This window comes from Onychostoma macrolepis, chromosome 25 (genome assembly GCF_012432095.1).
Source record: "Onychostoma macrolepis isolate SWU-2019 chromosome 25, ASM1243209v1, whole genome shotgun sequence".
Lineage (NCBI taxonomy): Eukaryota > Metazoa > Chordata > Actinopteri > Cypriniformes > Cyprinidae > Onychostoma > Onychostoma macrolepis.
In genome coordinates, this window is record NC_081179.1 from 6,217,371 (window position 1) to 6,242,869 (window position 25,499).

The 25,499-nt window shown below is 35.6% G+C and overlaps 2 protein-coding genes across 3 annotated transcripts; one reads left to right on the forward strand and one right to left on the reverse strand.

The window, feature by feature from the left end:
- Nucleotides 1-687: 687 nt before the first annotated feature.
- Nucleotides 688-9,458, reverse strand: snupn (snurportin 1). Of its 2 annotated transcripts, none has more exons than XM_058767356.1 (9): nucleotides 9,329-9,458; nucleotides 8,928-9,092; nucleotides 8,639-8,819; nucleotides 8,059-8,163; nucleotides 7,358-7,454; nucleotides 7,161-7,258; nucleotides 6,429-6,506; nucleotides 6,259-6,339; nucleotides 688-1,707 (listed from the first exon to the last, which is right to left on the reverse strand). In XM_058767356.1, exons 2-9 carry the CDS (start codon nucleotides 9,083-9,085, stop codon nucleotides 1,405-1,407), a joined length of 1,101 nt encoding a protein of 366 aa, XP_058623339.1. In that variant the 5' UTR covers nucleotides 9,086-9,092; nucleotides 9,329-9,458; the 3' UTR covers nucleotides 688-1,404. The 2 variants fall into 2 exon arrangements, with proteins under 2 accessions (XP_058623339.1, XP_058623341.1); XM_058767358.1 differs by having other exon boundaries at nucleotides 9,196-9,334.
- Nucleotides 9,459-9,621: 163 nt separating this feature from the next.
- snx33 (sorting nexin 33) lies at nucleotides 9,622-24,483 on the forward strand. The gene is made up of 2 exons (XM_058767355.1): nucleotides 9,622-12,403; nucleotides 21,294-24,483. Exons 1-2 carry the CDS (start codon nucleotides 10,996-10,998, stop codon nucleotides 21,545-21,547), a joined length of 1,662 nt encoding a protein of 553 aa, XP_058623338.1. The 5' UTR covers nucleotides 9,622-10,995; the 3' UTR covers nucleotides 21,548-24,483.
- Nucleotides 24,484-25,499: the final 1,016 nt, after the last annotated feature.

Consider the following 25,499-nt stretch of genomic DNA (forward strand, 5'->3'; position numbering starts at 1 on the left):
TTACTCAGTGTTGGTCATGAGTGATCCGGGAAGTCTGATCTGGGCTGACAGGTGCTGTGAGTTCCTGGAAAGCAGCTACTGACTAATAACCAAACTCTCCGATTACGCTTTGGTTTACTGCAGGAAGTGACCTAGTGGTTTCAAATCAACGAAAGCAGCCTCACTCTAACCGCCTGCACATCTGTGTATGAGGTGTTTGACATTCAACCAGAAGAGATTTTGATGATGCCAGCCTTTCCTTGGCAAAGCTAAAAACTCAGTGCTGTTACAAATGATGCCAATAGAAATGAGACATTAAAAACCCTTGTTATTGTTTTTATACATGTCCGTATATATCAAACAATATTTTATATATTAATTATAATTTATATAACTGATTATACTTTTATTTTATAATAATTGTATATGTAATGTATACAACTGTTCACAAGCTGGTCGGAATGTTTAATGGTTTTGAAAGAAGCGTCTTATGCTCTTTTGTTTGATCAAACAGTAATATTGTGAAATATTATTACAATCTAAAATAGCTGTTTTCTATTTTAATGTATTTAAAATGTTATTTATTCTTGTGATGCAAAGCTGAATTTTCATCATCGTTACTCCAGTGTCACACGATCCTTCAGAAATCATACTAACATGCTGATTTGATTCTCAAGAAATATATCTGATTATTATAAATGTCAAAAACATTGTTGAGCTGTTTAATATTTTTGTTGAAACCACGATACATCTTTTTCATGATTCTGTGATGAATGGAAAGTTCAAAACAACATTTAAACATTTGTGAACTTTGGATCAATTTAATGCATCCTAAAAATAAAATCTTTAAAAACCCTTTAATTTCTTAAAACAATAATAATAATAATAAAATAAAATTTACTAACCCCAAACTTTAATCAATGTGCACTTATAAGCAAGCAAATTTCAGACGTTCAAAAATATTTTAGACAAGGGGATAAACAAAACAGACAGTAAAACTTTATTGGTCATAACACAAATTTAAAAAAACTATTCATAGGCTTCTTCACCAGCTGATTCTTAATGATCTCATCTTCTACAGAAAAGATCGAATTAAAAAGCTATATATAAAATCCAATGAAGATGCGTGACTAAACAGAGTATGTGAATTCAGTAGAGTGTGAGAATTCAGCAGAGCACGAGGGTCTACTCTCATTTATACCTATGTGTTTCCTAAAATAATATCTGCAAAAAAGCAGAATAGTTTCATTTTTGCCATTACGGTTACAGAAATAGTTCCATCTGAGTTACTTAGAACTGAATAGCAATTTTAAATATAGCATTTAAAAACTCATTGACGTCAGTGTACTCCTGAAATGAGATCATCTTCACGGTCATGCGCAGACTTGAGAAAAGTGCTCTCTAAAGCAGTTGAAGCAGAAGTCCTCAGACCTCCATGCTCTCTTTCTGAGCACTGTGAGAGTTCTCCAGCTGTGTCTCTGGCGTGGACAGGTGTTCCAGTTCATATCGGCCGTTTTGGTCGGCCGGGCGAACTTCTGTAGAGGTTTTCTTGTGCTCCAGGATCTGCTGAAGCTGATGGCTGGCATAATCAGGCTTGCTGGTGAGGGGACACTGTGGCACCTCAATTCCCAAGATATCTGCTACCATATAGGGTCTGAGCCAGCCGACCAACGGTGTGCTGCCAGGGGTGTAGTGGGTCTCCTTGTGGTAGAAAAGAAGCCCATCCACCTAGAAGAGAGGAACACAGTTCGAGTTCTTCTATGCCAGGGCTCAACAGTACGAGAATTTCACTCGCATATGCAACCAAAAATAGATGTGCAAACTATAAAATGTATTTAGGAGCATGTGTGTAAATAAAAAAAGTCCTTAAAAAGTCTAAAATATAAAATTTCTGCAGCTTTAAATAGGAACAAGTAATACCATAATTAATTAGTGCTGTCAAGCGATTAATCGCATCCAAAATAAAAGTTTTTGTTTACGTAATATATGTGTGTGTACTGTGTATATTTGTTATGTATATAGTGGGGGAAAAAATGATTTGATCCCCTGCTGATTTTGTACATTTGCCCACTGACAAAGAAATAATCAGTCTATAATTTAAAAAAAAACAAAGAAAAACGCATTTCAAAAAAAGTTATGAATTGATTTGCATTTTAATGAGTGAAATAAGTATTTGATCCCCTATCAGTCAGCAAGATTTCTGGCTCCCAGGTGTCTTTTATACAGGTAAGGAGCTGAGATTAGGAGCACTCTCTTAAAGGGTCTTAACCTGTATAAAAGACACTTGTCCACAGAAGCAAATCAATCAATCAGATTCCAGACTCTCCATCATGGCCAAGACCAAAGAGCCGTCCAAAGGCTGGAATGGGCTTCAAGCAGCTTGGTGAGAAGGTGACATCAGTTGGTGTGATTATTTGCAAATGGAAGAAACACAAAATAACTGTCAGTCTCCCTCGGACTGGGGCTCCATGCAAGATCTCACCTCGTGGAGTTTCAATGATCATGAGAACGGTGAGGAATCAGCCCAGAACTACACGGGAGGATCTTGTCAATGATCTCGAGGCAGCTGGGACCATAGTCACCAAGAAAACAACTGTTAACACACTACGCCGTGAAGGACTGAAATCCTGCAGCGCCCGCATGGTCCCCCTGCTCAAGAAAGCACATGTACAGCCCGTCTGAAGTTTGCCAATGATTCAGAGGAGAACTGGGTGAAAGTGTTGTGGTCAGATGAGACCAAAATCCAGCTCTTTATCATCAACTCAACTCGCCGTGTTTGGAGGAGGAGGAATGCTGCCTATGACCCAGACATGTTCACAAGTGTCTGAGGTCCAAGTCAAGTCTCAAGTCTTTAAAGTGGAGTTCAATTCCTGTCTCAAGTCTTTGTTCTATTTATTAGCAACAGTTCTTTCAGCTAGTTATTGAGGCTAAATCGGTTTTGAAATACTGATTTCACAATATGATTAAAAAAAACAAACAAAAAAACTTAGAAATGAAAAGGTGTCCATTTATTAATTGTCAGACAAAATGCTGCACATTTCTTTGTAAAATTGAAATATGTCAAACAACAAAACTAAATAGAAATTTTAAAACAAACCCCAATCAATCAAAAGAATAACACAAATGAAAGAAATCTCATATAAACAAACTAACAAACTTCTGTGCTCTTTTTCAGTTTAAAATTAGAGGCAAGCACTAAACAGTTTTAAACACAAAACAATCCAAACAAAGGCTGCATACATGCAGCATGAGCAGTTTTTAATATAAATTGGATTGTATAATTTTAAAAAAAACTAATGACTTTAGTTTTGTGAAACTATTCTACATAAAGCATCTGCACGAAACAAAAGAGCAGACAGGTTGAATTAGAAAACAGATTCACTCTCTCCAGCAGGTGGCGCTTGAACAGCAATTAAACATCGTTTCCTTGGTCGCCGCTGTAAACCAAGCAGCGCTGCGGTTATGAACACTACTTTAATATGAATTATACAGAGGCAAGATGAAAAGAAAACACCATCTAAACTTTTCTAAAGACATCCAGTTCCCCTCTGAGATGTATTCATATAAACTCCCATACCAAATGACTTGGGTTTTTTACGAGTCTCATGAGTCACGAGTCCAAGTCAAGTCCCAAGTCTTTATTTATGCAACTTAAGTGCGACTCGAAGCCGCAGACTCGAGTTTCCATCTCTGCTATGACCCCAAGAACAACATCCCCACTGTCAAACATGGAGGTGGAAATATTATGCTTTGGGGATGTTTTTCTGTGAAGGGGACAGGACAACTGCACCGCATCAAAGGGACGATGTACCTTCAGGGCCAGGGCATTGAAAATGGGTCGTGATTAGGTATTCCAGCATGACAAAGACCCAAAACACACGGCCAAGGCAACAAAGGAGTGGCTCAAGAAGAAGCACATTAAGGTCCTGGAGTGGCCGAGCCAGTCTCCAGACCTTAATCCCATAGAAAATCTGTGGAGGGAGCTGAAGGTTTGAGTTGCCAGACGTCAGCCTTGAAACCTTAATGACTTGGAGAGGATCTGCAAAGAGGAGTGGGACAAAATCCCTCCTGAGATGTGTGCAAACCTGGTGACCAACTACAAGAAACGTCTGACCTCTGTGATTGCCAAGAAGTACTAAGTCACGTTTTGCGAAGGGGTCAAATACTTATTTCACTTATTAAAATATAAATTAATTTGTAAATTTTTTGAAATGCGTTTTTCTCTCACTGTTCAAATAAAACTACCATTACAATTATAGACTGATAATTTCTTTGTCAGTGGGCAAATGTACAAAATCAGCAGGTGATCAAATAATTTCCCCCCCACTGAATATTAGTGCTGTCAAATGATTAATCGCGATTAATTGCATCCAAAATAAAAGTTTGTTTACTCAATATATGTGTGTGTACTGTGTATATTTATTATGTATATATAAGACACACATACAGTATATATTTTGAAAATATTTACATGTATTTAGATGTATATATTTATATTCATATAATGCATTTATACATACATACGTATGTATGTATGTATGTATGTATGCATATATATATATATATATATACACACACATTACATATTTTTCTTAAATATATATCCGCATGTGTTTGTATTTATACATAATAAATACACACAGTACACATGTATTATGTGAACAAAAACTTTTATTTTGGATGCGATTAATCGCGTTTAATCGTTTGACAGCACTAGTATATGTGTGTGTGTATATACAGTGGGTACGGAAAGTGTTCAGACCCCCCTTAAATTTTTCACTCTTTGTTATATTGCAGCCATTTGCTAAAATCATTTAAGTTCATTTTTTTTCCCTCAATGTACACACAGCACCCCATATTGACAGAAAAACACAGAATTGTTGACATTTTTGCAGATTTATTAAAGAAAAACTGAAATATCACATGGTCCTAAGTATTCAGTCCCTTTGCTCAGTATTTAGTAGAAGCACCCTTTTGATCTAATACAGCCATGAGTCTTTTTGGGAAAGATGCAACAAGTTTTTCACACCTGGATTTGGGGATCCTCTGCCATCCTCAGTCAGGGCTCTGGCTGGGCCATTCAAGAACAGTCACGGAGTTGTTGTGAAGCCACTCCTTCGTTATTTTATTTAAAGACTGCATCTCTGGAGCTCAGCCACAGTGATCTTTGGGTTCTTCTTTACCTCTCTCACCAAGGCTCTTCTCCCCCGATAGCTCAGTTTGGCCGGACGGCCAGCTCTAGGAAGGGTTCTGGTCGTCCCAAATGTCTTCCATTTAAGGATTATGGAGGCCACTGTGCTCTTAGGAACCTTAAGTGCAGCAGAAATTTTTTTGTAACCTTGGCCAGATCTGTGCCTTGCCACAATTCTGTCTCTGAGCTCTTCAGGCAGTTCCTTTGACCTCATGATTCTTGTTTGCTCTGACATGCACTGTGAGCTGTAAGGTCTTATATAGACAGGTGTGTGGCTTTCCTAATCAAGTCCAATCAGTATAATCAAACACAGCTGGACTCAAATGAAGGTGTAGAACCATCTCAAGGATGATCAGAAGAAATGGACAGCACCTGAGTTAAATATATGAGTGTCACAGCAAAGGGTTTGAATACTTAGGACCATGTGATATTTCAGTTTTTCTTTTTTAATAAATCTGCAAAAATGTCAACAATTCTGTGTTTTTCTGTCAATATGGGGTGCTGTGTGTACATTAATGAGGAAAAAAAATTAACAAATGATTTTAGCAAATGGCTGCAATATAACAAAGAGTGAAAAATTTAAGGGGTCTGAATACTTTCCGTACCCACTGTGTGTGTGTATATATATATATATATATATATATATATATATATATATATATATATATATATATATATATATATATACATATACACATATACACACACACACACACACATGCATGTATATATTTAAGAAAAATGTTATGTTTATATACAGTATTAAATATATTTATATAAAATACAAGTTAAATGAATATAAATATATACATGTATATTTATTTCCAAAATATATATTGTGTTTTTATATATAATAAATATACACAGTACACACACGTATATTATATAAACAAAAACTTTTATTTTGGATGCGATTAATCGTTTGACAGGACTATACTTATTAAATACAGTTTGAAGCAGAAATATTTAAAATATTTAAGTGTACTTTTCTAGTAAATTCCATAAATCTGCTAGTAAAAGCCTCCTTGTATCCAGCTCAATCAGTGTTATTTTATAGACTTAGCATGCCAAATAATAGATGTTCTTACTGTAAAGTTGTACTCATGTGCAAGAGCCGTCTGGATGGACTCTGTTGAACAGCTGATGCTGTTCAGACTCACAAACCGGAACTGCAGAGAGAGAGAGAACAGACCATGAACCACATACTTCAGCTCAAAGTTCAGCTTTGTTCATAGATGCAGTTATTTTGCTCACTTACAGGATTAATCTTGGAAATTTCAGAAAGAGCTTCAACCTCTTCCACTTTAGACTGCAGCCAGTAGAACCGGAACTCGGTCTGTAAAAATACATAAGTTTGTGCTTTTCATTGTAAGAAAAGAATTATGTGCAAACAAACTAGAATTTTAATACCGAAGCATTTATGAAAATTAATTCCACATGCAAAGTGGTTAGCCAGAACATACATTTACATACAATACCATTCAAAAGTTATTTTTGTGATGCAAAGCTGAATTTTCAGTCTTCAGTGTCACATGATCCTTCAGAAATCATTCTAATATGCTGATTTGCTGCTCAAGAAACATTTCTCATTATTAGTGTCGAAAAACAGTTGTGCTGCTTCATATTTTTGTGGAAACTGATACTTTTTACAGGATTCTTTGATAAAAAGAAAGTTCAAAGAACAACATTTATTTGAAATAGCAACCTTTTGTAAAATTATAAATGCCTTTACTGTCACTTTTCACCAATTGAATGTCTCCTTGCTGAATAAAAGTAATAATTTTCTTCGGAAAAAAACAAAAACGAAACAAAAAAAAGAAATTGACCCAAAGTGAACAGCAATCATGATACATCTAACACTAAATTTATGATTGTTTTGGTGCAACAAAAATAATAAGTACAGTATATTTCAGATAAATTAATTATAGAAAATGGTCCAAAAGTGTAGAATGTGTTTATATAAATGTCATTAGAGGAAGTGATCACTCACTGAGCAGTCATACACAGGATGTCCCCTCCAGCACATGACATCCAGGATGTAGTATGTTCTGTCCACGTCACTGTAGATGCAGTCCAAGATGGTGTAATCTATATAAAACATATTTGTCACTTTATTTTCCGGTATGGTTCAGAACTGCAGTACTCTAGCACACTCTAGTGTGATGAATCTGTAGGACAGGTGCAGACCTTTCCCCAGTGCAGAGTTGTGTCTGTTACCGCCGGGAATAAGAGAAGGGAATCGATTGACACAGTAGCCACTTTTGGTGTAAGATGACGTGGATCCCTGAGGATAAAATAATAAACATGAAAATTAAACTGAAAATGATGCATCATGTACATATAAACTTTGGGGTTGTTAAGATGTTTTAATGTTTTAGAAATAAGTCTCTTATGCTCAGCCAGGCTAAATTTATTTGATCAAAACTACAGTAAAAATGTAATATTTTTACAGTTTAAATAACAATTTTGTATTTTATTATATTTTAAAATGTAATTTATTCCTGTGATGCAAAGCTGAATTTTTAGCATCATTACTCCAGTATTCAGTGTCACATGATCCTTCAGAAAAATCATTCTAATATGCTGATTTGCTGCTCAAGAAACATTTCTGAAAATAGTTGTGCTAATCAATATATTTATGGAAAACTGTGATGCATTTAATTCAGGAAAGTATGATGAAAAGAAAGTTCAAGAGAACAGCATTTATTTGAAATTTAATCTTTTAACATTATAAATGATTTTACTGTGATTTTTGATCAATTTAATGCATGCTTTCGGAAAAAAAAGAGTATTAATTATTTAAAAACAAAATTCCTAAACCCAAACTTTTGAACGTTAGTGTATGTCTGATCTCATGATGTTCACGATGGATGGAAAAAGATCCGAACCTTAGCGGCAACAACGAGGGAACGCTTTCCAACTGGACAAACCACCATCAGCCAATCAGAGCTCAGATCTGCAGGGATGTCCACCAACCACTCTGACAGCATCAGCTGAAAAACAGAAATATAACAGAAACATAAAATATACAACTTTTCTATTAAAAGACTTTTAATTATGTTCCCAGACAGCATTATAATGCATCACTTTTGTAGTATTTTTATTATAAAATATTTACATTAGTATATACCCATGCAAGTAACCACTTACAAGTTATTAATAGTATTTCTGCTTTACATAAGCATTTTCCACCCATTTTCTTTAACCCTTAGCAATGATTTTATTACTGTACCTTTAAGACAGCTATATATAAATGACAATCTGTCAATGTGTTTTCCAGCACTGATTTAAGTGTAAAAGCGGTGGATTTGATTGTAAAATACTTATATAAGTCATATATGATTACAGAATTTGTTAAAAGGCATAATACAAGTTATTTACAGTTTCTTAAACCAAAGACTTACAGGCTACTGTACCTTTAAAAGTCCTTTTTTAAACAACTATATCTGTCTAAGTGTTTTTAAGCACCTGGTTGGCATAATGCTTTGGTAGCTTTTTCTTCTGCTCGATCTCCATCCCTTCTTCATCAACGCTGTTCTCCAGCTCCTGCTGACTCTTCTTCTCTTCATCCTCCTCATCCTCGCTGTCGGCTCTGGTCCAGTCTCCATCAGCCAGCCGACGGGCGTGATTCACATAGTTTAGCCTCTTCCTGCCAACATAATGTATTCTGTCAGTGTCACTGCATCTAAATAACATGTCGAAGGTGGTTGATAACAGCTGCTCTTGTGTTTTATGTGGCTGTGTAAGGTAAACTCACTCTTTCTGCAGCTCCAGAAACCTCCTGCGCCGTTCACTCTGCTCCAGTACGCTGTATTTGCTCTTGTACTGGGCCAGCCGCGGATGGGGAGCAGAAGTGCTGTTTGGTTCTCTAGATACAGAGAAGCTGGAGGAGAGAGCCTGGGTCAGAGCCTCCATGATGGACCTGTGAAAACATTTATATGCCACGATAAGTGTATGTAGACCACTAAGGTATTTCAAAAGCAAACAGGACTCATTTAAATCTCATATACACAAACACCACGTACAGATAAACAGACTGCAGGCAGAGAGTGACAGCAAACACGTGATCACAATCCCATCAGAGCTGCTCTTAAAATCCTTTACTCGTGATTTAAAAGAGCAGGCCTAATACAAACAGCGAAAAACACAAACACCTACTTCTGCAGAGAAACACGCGCTCAAACGCAGTGGCGCGCTGACGTCATCACGCCTCACCGCGGCCGACCAAAATTAATCGCTGAGTTTCACCGATCGGTGAAGAATTCATCTAATTTTAAGCATTTTACGGCGGTTAAAGCTCGTTCGATTTACTGCGACGAACCACAAATTACAAATCTGGTAAATACTGTAAAAATATGCTGCGTTAGTTCGTCTCCATGAAAAACCTTAATTCTAAAGCAAAATAAAAGCATTACAAAGAGAGGAAATAGAACATGTAGTGAGACTAGCGGTCCAGGTGTTGCCTATAAATTACTCTTAAATAATATTAATCACATTTTAAATCTTCACCTTGTACTTTAACTACAAGTTCTTTTCAGACGAATGGCGACATCACGTGGTATCTGTTAGTTTTCTCAGCGCTGATCAGGATGGACCAATCACGGTCGTTTGTGATTACTTTGAAAATCTTTTAAAGAAACGCGGATTTCAAATTAATAATTATTACAATTTTTATTTTAACGGTTTATACGTTCTTGTGTACAAATGCCTCAAATAACCCACAAAATCCTGTCAATCAAAAAAAATAAATAAATAAATAAAATGAATGTGTCTGAATGGCAGAACAGTGCAGGGTTTGTCATTCAGTGGCAATAAGTCATCTAGCTGAGTTATTGTAGTAATTCGGATGCGTTTTGCGTTTGTTAGAAACTGATAAGACTGTTTAACTCTTGTCAGTCAGATGTTACTGTTGTTTAGTTGACCGCCGAGCGGCGCCACAAACGCGGTTGTAAAGCTCGCGCTAAACTGCGCTACTCTCATTGTTCGGTCGTCACGTCATGGAAAGAGTTACTGCGTTTGTGCTCAAAGTAAAGAAATAGTTTATGAAAAACTCCTCACGGGCCTGTTGAATCACTTCTCGAAGGGATTATTATGAACACACAGCGATCTGAACTGGATCTGTGGATTAAAAAGGTGCTTTAGATGTACTTTTTGTTCTTTTGTTGGCGGAATGCAAAGGATACGTTTATTTCCCATCCCTGTCTGGGACGAAATGTTGAGATAATGTTTTCATCTGGAATTTAGTTCAGCCGGACTTGCAAAACAGATGTTTGTGTTTGTTTTTTAATACTTTGACAGCATGCAAAATGCCTAAAACTATTATATAGTTATTATGAGACACTGAACTGAATGTGTTTGCCGGTGTCTCGGTTCTGTTGGACGGGATTTGTGGATTTATCGGTTTATTTTTTTTTTTTTGCGGCTGAAGATTCTGGTTTTGTGGAATAATGAAACGGCATAAATTAAGGGAAGTTGGAGAATAACAACCTGGAAGGGAGTTCCAACATGTAATGCTTTATTTACAAATGTAGCATATTGGAGATTGTTTCCCAGGGGAAAAAAAGATTCCTGTTGTCTTCTTCATGGTCAGTAACTTTAAAAAAGTGATCTTTATCATAAAGAATATTGTTCACCAACAGCCTCAAAACTGCTAGTTTTGTTAAAGTACTATGCATGTATTAACAAGTACTGCTGTACTATATAACCAAAGTTTTAAGTTATCAAACAGCCCTGGTTTTGTTAGATTTGATCTGTACAGTCTGATATGAGGTAAGGAACTTTAATTGTGGCCCACTTTTGTGCATCTGGCTTGCAAAGTTACAAAAATGTCGTTGAGAGCCAAAGCCCTCTACACTTTCCAAAGTGAGAACAAGGAGGAGATCAGCATCCAGGAGAATGAGGAGCTGGTGATTTTCGAAGAGAACTCTGTGGACGGCTGGCTACAAGGAGAGAACAGCCGGGGAGAGCGAGGCCTGTTCCCCGCCTCGTACGTTCATATCATCCGGAACCGATCCGGGTCCAATCTGACAGATCATTCCCTCAGCTCCCCTGGAAGCTCTCCTGGTAAGGATTTATCGTACATCCATACGCCTTCCACGACCCTGCCGAGCGACGACGATGAAGACTGGCAGGACTGGGATGAAACCTCAACGGTGGTTGAGGATGAAGATCCTTGGAGAGGTGTTGGCGCCAATGGACATTCCCAAAGTCCGTATTCCAACCCCAACGTCCACTACCGGCCAAAGCCATATATGGAGCGCCAGGACAGCATGTCCAGCAATAGAAAGGGCAGCATGGTGGGCAGGAACTTGAACCGATTCTCCAGCTTTGTGCGCTCAGGTGTTGAGGCCTTCATACTTGGCGACGTTCCAATGATGGCCAAGATCGCAGAGTCTTACTCTATCGAAATGGGCCCCCGGGGGCCTCAGTGGAAGGAGAACCCTCAGCCCTTCATCTGTTCAGTTGAAGACCCCACCAAACAGACAAAGTTCAAAGGCATTAAGACGTACATTTCGTATCGCGTCACCCCCAGTCACACTGGCAGGCCGGTGTACCGCCGCTACAAGCACTTTGACTGGCTCTACAACCGACTACTACACAAATTCACGGTAATTTCCGTGCCGCACCTTCCCGAGAAACAGGCCACGGGACGATTCGAGGAAGACTTTATTGAGAAAAGGAAGAGGAGGCTTATTTTATGGATGGACCACATGACCAGCCACCCCGTTTTGTCTCAGTACGAGGGTTTCGAACACTTTCTCATGTGCGGAGACGACAAACAGTGGAAGCTCGGGAAGAGGCGAGCGGAAAAGGACGAGATGGTCGGGGCTCATTTCATGCTCACCTTCCAGATTCCCAACGAGCACCAGGACCTTCAGGACGTGGAGGAGCGCATTGATTCCTTCAAGGTGTTCGCCAAAAAAATGGACGACAGCGTGATGCAGCTGACGCACGTCGCATCGGAATTGGTTCGCAAACATCTCGGAGGTTTTCGGAAGGAGTTCCAGAGGCTGGGAAACGCCTTCCAGTCCATCAGCCAGTCGTTCCTGCTGGATCCTCCGTACAGCTCGGATGCTCTGAGCAACGCCATCTCGCACACAGGCCGCACCTACGAGAACATCGGGGAGATGTTCGCCGAGCAGCCCAAATACGACCTGTTTCACATGCTGGATAAACTGTCGCTGTACCAGGGCCTGCTGTCCAACTTTCCAGACATCATCCACCTACAGAAAGGTAAAGTGCACTCAAACTTAGTTTTGTTTAAAGGGAGAGTTCACTCAGAACTGCCTTTTTTTAAAACTCTAAATGGGTATTTTGAAAAATGTGTTTTGTTTTGGCCATACAATGAAAGTAAATGGGGTCCAATGCAGGGTTATTTTTGTTAACTAAAACTAAAAGCATGAAAATGCATTTTTGTTGCTTGAAATAAAAGTAAACGCTGAAAATATTTACATTTTAATCATTTACTCTTGGAGCCATATTGGAATTCCAATATCTCTGGAACCGAACCATATAGGGCCTTAAAAATGAAGATGCCTAAAGGAAAGTTTGTTAAGACCCAATCTCTAAAAGGGCATTAAGATATCTTTAATACTTTTTCAGTTACAGGCCTGCAAACTTTGGAGAAAAAACTTGAAAAGTGCTGTTTCCCCATTTTTGAACGGTCACCACTGGCACATAATGCAACAAAGATTGCTAAAGTGAATAGATTTTACTAACAGACCTACCAATCTCTGTGTAAAAATAACATTATGATGCTGCCATCTTTCTGAAGTCATTTTTACCCCCTTGTAATTTGGTTCTGAATCTCAGGTGAAAATTGCCATTTTGACCCCCCTCTACAAAATAGTGGATTACTCAGTCAATATTCTTCCAAGACATTTAAAATTTTGGCTTTCATCACTATACTTGTCTGTCTTTCTTCAGAAAACCTGAACTATCCATTCGGGTGAACTATCCATTTAAGTAGGCCAACTGATTAGGCTAGAGATTTATTGATAAATGGGTCAAACTTGTATTTAACTCATGGGTGTTGAAATTCAGCTTTCATTATTCATTGTGTTGCCTCAAACGTTTCATATTGTTTCTACACCCCTTTTAGATGTTCAGCTTGCTTCTAAACCTAGTGACTTGCTCAAATGTGGGGCACACAGCTGGAGTGACCCAGTGACATCATGCCTGTAGGCAGCCAATCACACGTGTTGTTATTTATGAGCAGTGGTTAGTTGGCCTCACATTGTGGACTGGAGTGAATTTTGCTGTCGATGATGTCAGATAACTCCCAAATGTGACTTGCAGAGACTTTGTAAAGCTGAAATGGCAGTCAAGAAAGAGAAACTCCTGGCTGTGCTCCTGAGAGGAAGCATCCTCTTCATTCTCAGTCTAAATCACAGGAAGTTGGGGAAATAGTGTGGTTAATCAGTGCACTCAAGTCCAAGACATTAAAGCTCAATCAGTTTGTGGCTTAGACAAACTTCCACTTTCATTATGATCCTTTCGTGGAATTTCATAGTGATGTTAAGAATTTCTCGCTCATGAGAGCTCAGACTTAACATAAATCCTGACATTAGTAAGCATTTACACTACCAGATAAAATTTTGGTCACAATATTAAAACCTTTTGAATGAAAGTCTAATGCATGACTTAGTTTGGTAGACAAATCTGTATTTGCTTATGCATGATAAAAACAAATAGTTATAACAAATAATATTGCTATATTATATTATTTGTAATGTTAATTTGTGGTCATAAACACAAATAAATAAATGGTGTGTGTGCATACAACTGAAATAGCTAGTTGGCAAGGCTTGAAGTACTAAAATAAAACTAATAGAGAATTAAAACAAAAAGAAATTTAAAAAACTAAAAAATTAGTATTACAATAATGCTTACATGAGACCCTGACAACTGAGACACTATAATCAACGTGAGGATTTAATGTTGTTGAACAGGTTCGTTAAACAAATGCAGTGATGTGTTCAATGTGGTGAGGTCAGACGATTGTTGAAGAGAACAGAAATGTGTTTCATCTTTATAACTGAGTTTGCTGAAGGCGTGATTGGTCATATGACCGAGGCACATGTCAGATCCCAGATTAACGGTAATGATTTGGAAAAGATTTAATCCCATAAAATAAGAGTTATTTCACAGTCCTTAAATCATTATTGTGCCTTTTCGGTTAGTTAACGTAGCGTTATTCTGTAGAATAAGTTTGCGCTAATCAAATAACCACCCTAAGCAAACATTTGACGTGTTGAAAGGAGGCCAGTATGATTTCTCCAGTTTCATGTCCACACCCTATAACGGTCGTAACATGATTACCGTTCATGTTCAGACACAATGGATCTTAGCGTACAATGGATAATGGTGTTTTTAAATAATCAAGTTGCTAATAGCAACTAATGTATACACAGCATGTCTCCTACAGTAGAAGCCGATTAGAGTTTATTATATTGCGCTGCTGATGTTTGACGCACAGATTTAGGGACCGTATTCTTGATAGCAACAGTCATCGATTCATTGCTGAATCAACATTGATGTTTGATTTCAGTCCAATATTTCATTTGCTTATTAATTCTGATATTGATTCAACATTAAATCAGAGTTGTTTTAGCATCATAAAAATTCTAGTTAATATTTTGAATAAATATTTATATTCATATTTATATTGATTTTTTTTTAAATATAAATTTATTTTTATATGATTTATTTTTACATTTTAGTTGTGTGTATATATATATATATATATATATAAAATTAAAATAAAATTGAGAAATGTTGCTGAAAAATGAAATAAAATGTTATATATATATATATATATATATATATAAAATATAACATTTTATTTCATTATTTATGATTTTATTTTATTTTAGTTTGTAATTTTGGTACATTTAAATAAATAACTTTGGTATATATAATTTTTAGTATAGTAAATCAAATAACTGTTGCTGTCTGGGAGCACTTTAACTTAAGAAACCATTTCTGGCTTACAGTTAATCTTAAAATGTATTAAAAACCACTATACACAGTTATAAAATATAAACGTTCTTCAAAAACAACATTAAATGGCATTCATAATGTATTATATATATATATATATATATATATATATATTGTGACATTTAAATGTGAGAACAACATTTAGCAGGAAATAACGTGGGGTGGGATTTAGTTTTATATGTCAAGATTTGATTAAATGGAAACGTTATGCTATATTATTTGTTCATTCATATGATTTATACTGTTGTCAGAAGGAAATTTCATTTTAGTGGCTAGTATAGGCCTAAACCAATAACATTCACTAAAGAAAGTAAATACAATTTGAGTTTAATATTTGTAATGGATAAACCAGTGTTGGTTTTGTCCTCTGATTTACCTGCAATAGGTAAAAAGCATCTACTGTCCTGCATTTAGGGGATAGTAAAACAACTGTAACGCCGGGATCGCGATATGTGAAAACTGGGCATCTGTTTCTCTTGTGAGCCGCACGACAGCACAGGCAGAGATCAAAGAGAACCAATGAACAGAGGAAAAACAACACATGACCCAGGGAAATAATAACAGCCCTCTCCGAGCGCTCTCTGTACGGCGTTTGAGCGGCCCAGCTGTAATCAGATCCACCGTGGGACGACAGGACACTTGACCCGATGTCCAGAAGTCGGCTTGAACCCGACCGTCTCCCCGAATTAAAGGCTACAGAAATATTTAGGCCTTCCAAAAGCAGTGGGATATGAATTTGGCTTTTAATGCATAACATGTTCCGCCTTCGCAAATAGGGAGAGAATGAAAAATACAAGTAAAAACAAAAGGCGTTCCAGGCCTCGGGCTCTGTGTGTACAGTAGTCGTGAACTCTTCGGATTGTGTGGGTGTTGGTCTGATTTTATTGCCAGTAATACACACTCGCACACATACATCAGAGTTGTGCGTTTTTTGGAGTGATTCTTGTTGCTTTTAGGTTTGAAATAAAGAGGAATAACATGTCAGGGCAAGACCTTGAATTCCTCTCTGAGGTTCTCATTGCTAACTGGCAGCAACTGAGCCGGTTTTGAACGTCACGCATGTGTCTTAAATAATCAGGAAGTGTAAGCATGTGTGAATGAACAGGAGAGATATACAGGATGGTGGATGATCGCTCCACACCTGTCCTGTAATTGTATAGCAGCTAACTTTTACTCACTGTGTATACACTTACGAATTGTAACCCTCTCTGTGAAATCCAGGCTAAAGTCTCAAAATCTAATAATGAGATATCAAGCATCAAAGTTTGATTTCAACCATTAATTTCATTACTTACATTTGTCTTACTCAGTCAATATTAAAGACATCAAGGTTACATTTTCACAGAATGTTCTTTACCTTATGAAGGATGATTTTATGTAAAAAAAACAGTAAATCACAAAAAAAAAAGACTTTAGCTTGGTTTCACAGCCAGGGTCACAATTAATTAAAATCATTTCATTTGATATCAAACCAAGTGTCACTTAGTGTCACCTTTCTGACCAACTTTTAACTGCTCAGGGTGATTTTAAGGCCTCACTTTTGTGATGATGCTAATGCTAATGCTAATTTGCCTGTTGAAAGCTCTTTGTGGCTTTTAATGTTTATGTTTTGCAGTTAAATGCATCTAAGAGGACATTTATACGTATTTTGTTCATAATCAGATCAGTTTTTATCTGTAAAAAAAGTGTTTAAGGGTACTAGATGTATGAAGCTCAGAGTAACCACAGGTATAGTTTGTCACATTAGAAAGTATCTAAATCTAATTGTAAAAAGCATATATCTATATTAACATACTATGCTTCTTTCTGTAGAAGTGTTTTGCTTAAAGTGTGGTTGTGTGATCTTTTTGGCCCACCGTTATGGTTTGTTTCTCCACTTCTGGTGTCTGAGAATTTGCTCTGGGATAAATTGAGCTGTGACTGTTTTTCCAGTCCGAAATTCCTCTGTGTTTCCACGGCGGTGCTGTTAGACACATTAAACGCAGCTCTGTGGCTTCAGGTCAGTTATTCTTTGTGCTATTAACATTCATTTCACCTCAAACACTGCAAGAAAGATCAGATCATACACTGATCATTTTTCTGACTGCAATTAGCATCATGCTATCATATAGCCTGTAGTATGTTATATTTAGGTTGTCTGTGGTGTCGGTTTTGTCTAATTTAATCAAATATAACAAATATGTTGTTGCATATCAAGAGAATGAACTACAAAGATTTTACATAACTTGCGTAGAGAATGTTAGCTTTGCAGGCTAACTGATTAGCTTGCTTACTGGAAATACTACAGAATGCTTCATTTGGCTTTATTTAAATAACTTGATACGTGATTTTGTAATTCAAAAGACACTATTTTACTGGCTAATAATACTACATAGATCAATAAGCTATATGGCTGTATGGACTAAAATACCCCAGAAAATTATTTTAGCAGTCTACTGGAGTTAGGATTTGACATGTTTTCCACTAGAAAGCCTCTAGACATTCATTGCCTCAGAGTAAACAGAAGCCATATATTCTAGTGTTTATATAGGAAAATAAATATACAGACAATCACTGACCACAGAAATGATGTACAGACAGTTTATGGATGTTCAGCTTCCTCTTTTAATGACTCTGTTAGGACCGTAGCACACAAGCAATGTAGTTTTGCATGTTTGAAAATAAAGAACAGGAGGAATTCACAATATTCCAGTCGTATGTTAATGGTTAGCGTGTCTACGGTCCATTAGTGATCAAATCAGATTAACCCCATTTTCAGTGTTTTACTTGCTGAGCATTACAAACAAAGTGAGGAAAACCAGATGTTTGAAACAACAAATATGTGTGCATGACATTGAAAATGATGTGAAATGTTTCTCAAATCAGCATATTAGAATAATTGGATTTGTGATGGTGCAAATTGCCCAGGTTTGAATCAGGCTTGCAACATGTCCTCTTTTCATTTAAATAAACATCTTCCATTTTGATTGAAAAATGAAGGATTTTATAAGAAATCTGTCATATTGAGCATATTGAATTCAGTCCTGTAAACTTGCGTGTGGTTGAGTGAACGGAGAGTATGTGTGGTAGAGGTCAATGCTGGGTTGTGCCTGGTACCGCTGGACGCTTGTTCCTGTCCCTCTGTCATGAGAAATTCACCCTATTATTTCATTGTCCCCTAGTTTAAAGGAATGCATCTTGGAAAATGTATTTTTTCGTTGCTCTTTGTAGCTTTAACTTATTACAGCTCACATATACTTCAACGTCTATTCAGTATCCAGCAATTTGACTTGTCCTAATGAACGACAGCCTACACTGGTATTCAGAGGTTAGCAAATAATAACAGAGTTCATGTACATATCATTTGCATACATAGAGTAACTATATGTTTAACTGTTGTATATTCATATGAGATGAAGATTTCTATTAGTAGCCTAATAAAACCTGTTTTATTTTATATTGTATGTGGATGGCCATGTTAAGATCAGTTTTATCTTGTATTTGTAGTGCATTTCTACATTCTTCAGCAACTAGCAACAGTTGCTTTAGCGTGATGTTTTTTTGTATGTAAAACCTCAATATGGAAGTCCATTTCCAGCACTTTAGAAAAAAAATCATAACAAAATCTCATAATTCTGACATAAAAAGTTGAAATGATGTCAGGAATGATAGGCATAATACTATGATAAAAATCAAAATTGCACAAAATGTCATAATCATGACATAGAATGTCAGCGTTATGAGATAAAAAAGTCATAATTATGAGAAATTTTAATTATAAGATAAAAATACATAATTATGAGAATTCTAAATGATGAGATAAAAAGTCATAATTATGAGATGAATTTAAATTATAACAAAGACATAATTATGAGATTTCTAAATTATAAGATAAAAAACATAATGAGATAATTCTAAATTATAAGACAAAAAGTCATAATTATGAGATGAATTTAAATTATAACAAAAAGTCAAAGTTATGAGAAAAACATTTGACATTTTATGCCATAATTATGACTTTTTATCTCATAATTTTGACTGTCATAATTTGACATTTTAAGTATTAAGTATTTCAATTTTAACTCTTTTTTTCTCAGTTTCAACCTTTATATCATAGTTATGATTTACCAAAGCATTTTTTTTCTCATGTGGTTGAAATGGGCTTACTTACTAAGTCACAGTAATTATGAGCTAAAAAGTCAAAATGTTGACGTTTCGTGATTATGACAGTATGTCATAATTTAGACCCTTTATTTTATGATTATTACTTTTTAATGTCATAATTTTGACTTAGAATTTCATAATTTCAGCCTTTTAACTATAATTGTAATTTACCAAAGCATGATTTGTTTTCTTACGAATCAGAAATGGGCTTCCATGCCTCAGGATAAAATGCTACAAAAAGTGTAGAAATGGGCCATTTTACTCAACATGGTTAGAAATTATTTCCAAAAACAAATATGTTTTCAAACTGTGACCTTGTTTACGCGGCGTAATATTGTCTTATTTTAGATGCTCGGTGTGGGAATGCAAACAAGAGGCCTTTGCATACAGACTCTGGGCTTTTATTTGACTGTACTCGTTTGTTCTTTGTGGTGTTTGTGCAGTGGGTTTGTAATTGGTCATTCTGTGAGCTGAAAGGAAATAAAGTAATAATAAATGCCATGTATACAGTCTCAAACACAAAGAACACAGGGCCAGACTTCCTGTGTCAGATTACAGGTGTGTACAGCACCGTCAAACACTAACCTCTGATCAGCCATTCACACTGGGATATCTAATTCGTCATGCTGTCTGTGATAATCTCTGGCTTTCTATCTGTATTCTGTGCTGCAGATGGACACAGCATGTGATGATTTAGTAGATCTGTTGGTTCACGTCTGCAGATTCACTTGTATCTCTCTGTGAGTCGTGTGACTCAGCGGCTCCGTCCAGTGTGTGTGTGTGTGTGTGTGTGTGTGTGCGAGTGGCTTCTTCTGTCACAACAGGATGAGAACACTTAAAACCGGTTAAACTGGAAACGTTAAACAAATCTGAGGCAAAAGGCACTTTCATCTGACAAGTGAGATCAGAGATTCACTGAGCCGTGACTAAACCTTTAAAAAAAAATCTTAATTTTTGCTTAAATTGGAGTCTTGTTTGGCCTTTGCAATGTAGAGCAGGTGTTGCAGAAAGTGTGATTTAATCTGATTTAATCAGTATCTGTAATGATTTATATTTATAGAAAACACTGTGTGAAATTGTGTAGATTTATGAATATTTGACTAGATAAAATTAATTTTTGTATAACTCTGATAATAAATACAGCATAATATATATATATATATATATAGTACATATAATTCTCAAAAAAAAAAAAAAAAATATATATACACACACACACACACACACACACACACAAACATATATATATATATATATATATATATATATATATATATATATATATATATATATATATATATGTATATGTATATAGTGTAAATCTGATAATAAATACCACATCATATATTTTACATATAATTATATTCAATAAACTGAATATATTTATTCATACACACAAAATTGTTACAACTTTAAATAAATAAAAATTATAAATTATATAATTATGCATGTTATTTTATATAATACTACTTTGTCTGCAGCATCATATTCTCTTTACTTACTCATTTTAGTAATTACAAAAATGTTATTGAATGTCATATTTTTTATGTATTGTGTGTGTGTGTGTGTGTGAATTTTAACCATAACATCTATTCTATTTATTTACTCATTTTTATAATTATAAAATGTTATTAAATATATGTAGTATTATTTAATAAGTTATTCTTTCTTTCTTTTATTCTTTCTTTCTTTCTTTCTTTCTTTCTTTCTTTCTTTCTTTCTTTCTTTCTATTTGCTAAATCAGTCAAAGCCAGTGATACCAGTTTCCTTAAGTGCAAAATGTTGGTAAATAAAAAAAAATTTGAAAAAATTGATAAATCAGTTGAATTTTGCTTAACACAAGCCTAGTCTTTTGCTAAAAATTAGCAAAATTAAAAGTTATCTTCAGTGTTATTGCTAGTTCTTGACTAGTGTTTTTTGCATATTGCTACAATATTTCAAAATTTCTAAAACGTCTCTTTGTTTCACGCCCTCTTAGGTGCTTTTGCTAAGGTGAAGGAGTCTCAGCGTATGAGCGACGAGGGGAAGATGGACCAAGAGGAAGCGAATGGCATTCGTAAACGCTGCAGGACTGTGGGTTTCGCCCTGCAGGCCGAGATGAACCACTTCCACCAGCGGAGGGAGGTGGATTTTAAAGAGATGATGCAGGCGTATCTCCGCCAACAGATCGCCTTCTACCAGCGCGTAGGTCAGCAATTAGAGAGAACCCTCCACATGTACGATAACCTCTAGAGCCTTTGGCGTCTGGACTGTAATGGAGATACAACACTCCTGTGGACGGATATACAAGGGGTTTTTTATTCCCAGAATTGGAATTTTCTAATTCCAGACAGGATTTTTATTTTTTTTTTTGCAAGAGAAAAGGGACATTCTCACTTCTGCACTTAAAAATGTCACTTTTAACCCCAGAAACCAACAATACAGTTGCCTTTGATAAACTATTCATGTATATCTTCATGTTTTGAATTTTATTTAAATATCTGTTAGATCAATGTTACACTTTTTATCCATATTTTTCTTCTTCAGAACTTCAAAACAGAGTCAGGTGTGCAAATGACGTTGCCTGTGCTTTAGCAGGCGCAGACGCTAATCAGACTCAAAAAAACAGTCTGGTCATGTGACACAAAGTTGTTTACATAATAGTTTGCCAAAAACACAATTATTTCTTTAAAAAAAAGCAAATTGCGACACAGTGTCTTATTCAGGCGCAATGCAAAAAACAAAATTGTCAAATGCTGAACGTTAGATTTTCTATTTATGGCTTGTGTTGAGTTGCTCCGCCCACACTGAAATCTCATTGGTCCAAAAGCCTATTTTATCACTGCAAAAAATAATTTTATTTAGTAATTTGGTCTTATTTTCTGGTACAAATATCTAAACACTCGATAAGGAAAAAATTGGGGGGGGGGATCAAAGTTAATTTCCTAGAAATTTTAGGAAACGATTAATTTGCTTCTCAAGTAAATGTATCTTGATTTAAGAATGTTTAGATATTTGTACTGGAAATCAACAGAAATACTAAGAACATCATTTTTGCATCAAAATAACTTGGTCTAATTGGCTTGGATTTGTTGTTTCGTGCAACATTTCACTTTCAGTGACTGCAGAAATATGACTTGATGCTTGAAATGTTCAGTTGCCCAAATTTGCTTGGACTAGATGAGCAAGAAATAAACCCACATAGCAGGTTCATGTGGTTTTGCTAACTTCTAGGAAGTTTAATCAGATAAAATGTTAATCCAGCTCCCCTTCAGGCGGAAGACGATTCCTGAGTTTACGTGAAATGCATGGGTCTGATTTGATACAGAGATCAGATGTGACGGTCATATGATATTCATCAGTGATTCAGATGAATAACACCAGGCTTCTTCGACGCTGTAATCTGTGGTCCGGTACTAATTTTTCCAAGTGTTATTAAGACAAAACATGTTTTTATGAATTCTTGGCCAAGAATCCCCACCCAGAGACTCTGAATATCAGATGGAAACACTTCAGTATTAGCATTAGCATTTAGCCTAAATGTTTGTTCAGGGTGTTTCTAAAGCAAAAGGGAGCTCTTATCCTCCTCTTCTCCTTTTTGTGTGCCCTCAGGAAAAACTTGAGAGGACTTTGAGCTTATGTTAATGCTTTTTGTTTTAATTTCCTCAGAAGTAGGCTAATCTTTATTTTTAGTTTTAGTCGCTAGGTTTAAGGGGTACAGAGGTTTGTGTAAATCTCAAGGCTGCAATCGAAGTTGACTCTGTGGTTAAGAGTTGTGATTTTTACAATGCTTTTGGTTTAACTGTAAAAAGTCTCAAGTTTCAGATTGTAAACTTGGATGTTTACCGTTTGCACAGTAACTGAGGACCAAAATTTAAACCTTTGGGTTTACTGTCGTTTTGCTTTATACATGTTAAAAAATGGAGCAGATTTTACGGAAGCCATTTCCTTTATGGAATTAGATAATAAAAAGCTAACTGTGACTTTTTAATATCACGATTCTTTAACATTACTTTTTATAAACTCACAGTTGAACTCAGAATCTCGCAATTCTAAGAAAAAAAAAAAAGAGAAAAAGTTGCAATTTTTTATTCTGTGGTGGAAACAAAAAATGTGCAATTGTAAGATTTAGAGAGAAAATTCAGAATTGTGAGATTTAAACTCGTAATTCTGAGGAAAAAGTCTGAATTCTGAATTGCAAGTTTATATCAAAACTGAGATAAAAAGTCATAATTATCTTTTTAATTTTTTTATTAGTGTTGGAAACAGGCTTCCATATATTTTAGCTCAAGCAATGTATTAATAAATAATAGTCAACATGAAATAAAAATCAACCTTGTTTACTTTCTTAATACACAAATGCCATTTTTCAATAGATAAACATACATTTTTCTTTCAAGGTTTTTTTTTTACACCAAAACATGTTGCATTATGAATGCATTGCAAACTGCATTTCATGTTGACTTTAGCATGAACAACCTGAAGAATATTTTTAAGAACTGACCAGTCTTGTGGTTTGCAGAACCGCTGTGTTTTAGTGTCCAGATGTTTATGTGCCCGCAGAAGGAAATGTTCATCGTTTTCGAATCGGTTAAAGCAACGGCGAGCGATCCCGAAGGGGATTTTTTTTTCTGGTAACTGGGAAAAAATGCACATAAACAAAAGCCCCTGCTTTTAATTCTCTGGAAAACCTTGGAACGTAAACAGACTGTGTGTCGGGGGTTGCGTGTGTCCACTTGGCGACTTCACTCACATTCCGGGATACAGCTGAGCTCAAACGCACAGCAGAGTTCCTCACGCTTTAGTCATACCAAAGCAAAGACGGGTTTCCATGACTTATCCAAATATTACATTTGCTTAATGATCTTTTCGCGTTTTGTAGCGGCAGTGTCACATCTGAAGACGGATTACACGCATTCTAAGAGAAATAGGTGTTTTAATGAGCTGAAATATCAAGAAACTAAGGACAACAACTGCAGAAATGGACACAAAAATGTTTCTTGGGGAAGGGCAGACCTCACACGGATGATTTTGGACTCTTTTAGGACGTGTGAGGCTGTGTCCAGCACATTGCTCTGTGTTTACTCACTGTAAGGTGGACAGTAGAATTTATATAATGTGTAGATTTTACACTTTTTACACATTCTGGTGTTCAACAGGGGATCTGAATAAAGAGATCTCAAAATGGATTTAGTGTCTTTTCATTTTGTAGGGACCTTTTGTTTTCTGAAAACTTTCTTGACTGGCACAGATTTATGAGTAATTGCATGCTGTTACAAACCAGTCAATAAAATGGCACTAAAGTAGCAACGCCGAAACCATCACTGGACAAAAATACAACATAGCCTTTTCAGTTAACTCATTAGGGAACATGTGGACACATAAAATACTTATTTTCACGTAAAATGCACATTTATTAAAAATGAGTAACAGCAGGCAGTATAAAACTATGATGACATATAAGTCTTAATATTTTAAACAATTTAACAATAAATTAGACTATCCATCAAGGTTTCCTCAATATATAAATACATCATTTTTTTTTTTTTTTAAATGATATAATCATAGTTTGAGTTAAGATTAAACTTCATTAAGTTTTGCTAGATTTATGCTTTAAGAATTTATCGAAATATCATGCTATTTTTGTTAAATATTAATATATTTGATTATATTAAATCAATTACACCTCATATATCTCATAAATGTATTGACATTAAATTCATTATATACATATTACATACTATAATTACACAGGAAAAAATAGTAATCTAAATACGGTCACATATAAATAGGGAACCCATTGCCTTAAAATTATTAAGTAAATAATAATTACAAAAAATAAGTTAAGTGAATTGTCAAGTTCACTTAACTTTTTAAATTATTTACTTAATAATTTTCAGGCAACAGGTTTCCTCAATTTTTTTTTAAGTTAAGTCAACTTATCACTTTTTACAGTGTAACTTTATTCAACTTAACCTCACTGAATAAACTTAAATACATTAATTTACACCAACAAAATGAATTTGGTAACACTTTACATAAAGCCTTTATGTATAATGCATTACAAAAGTAGTTTTAATGAATGAATTATGCCTTGTAATGCACCTTATAATGCATTGAATCTCATGAATAATTGTAACCACAGTTAATACATTATAACACTTATCAATTCATTGTTACACTATGCATTTTAAATTTAGTTATA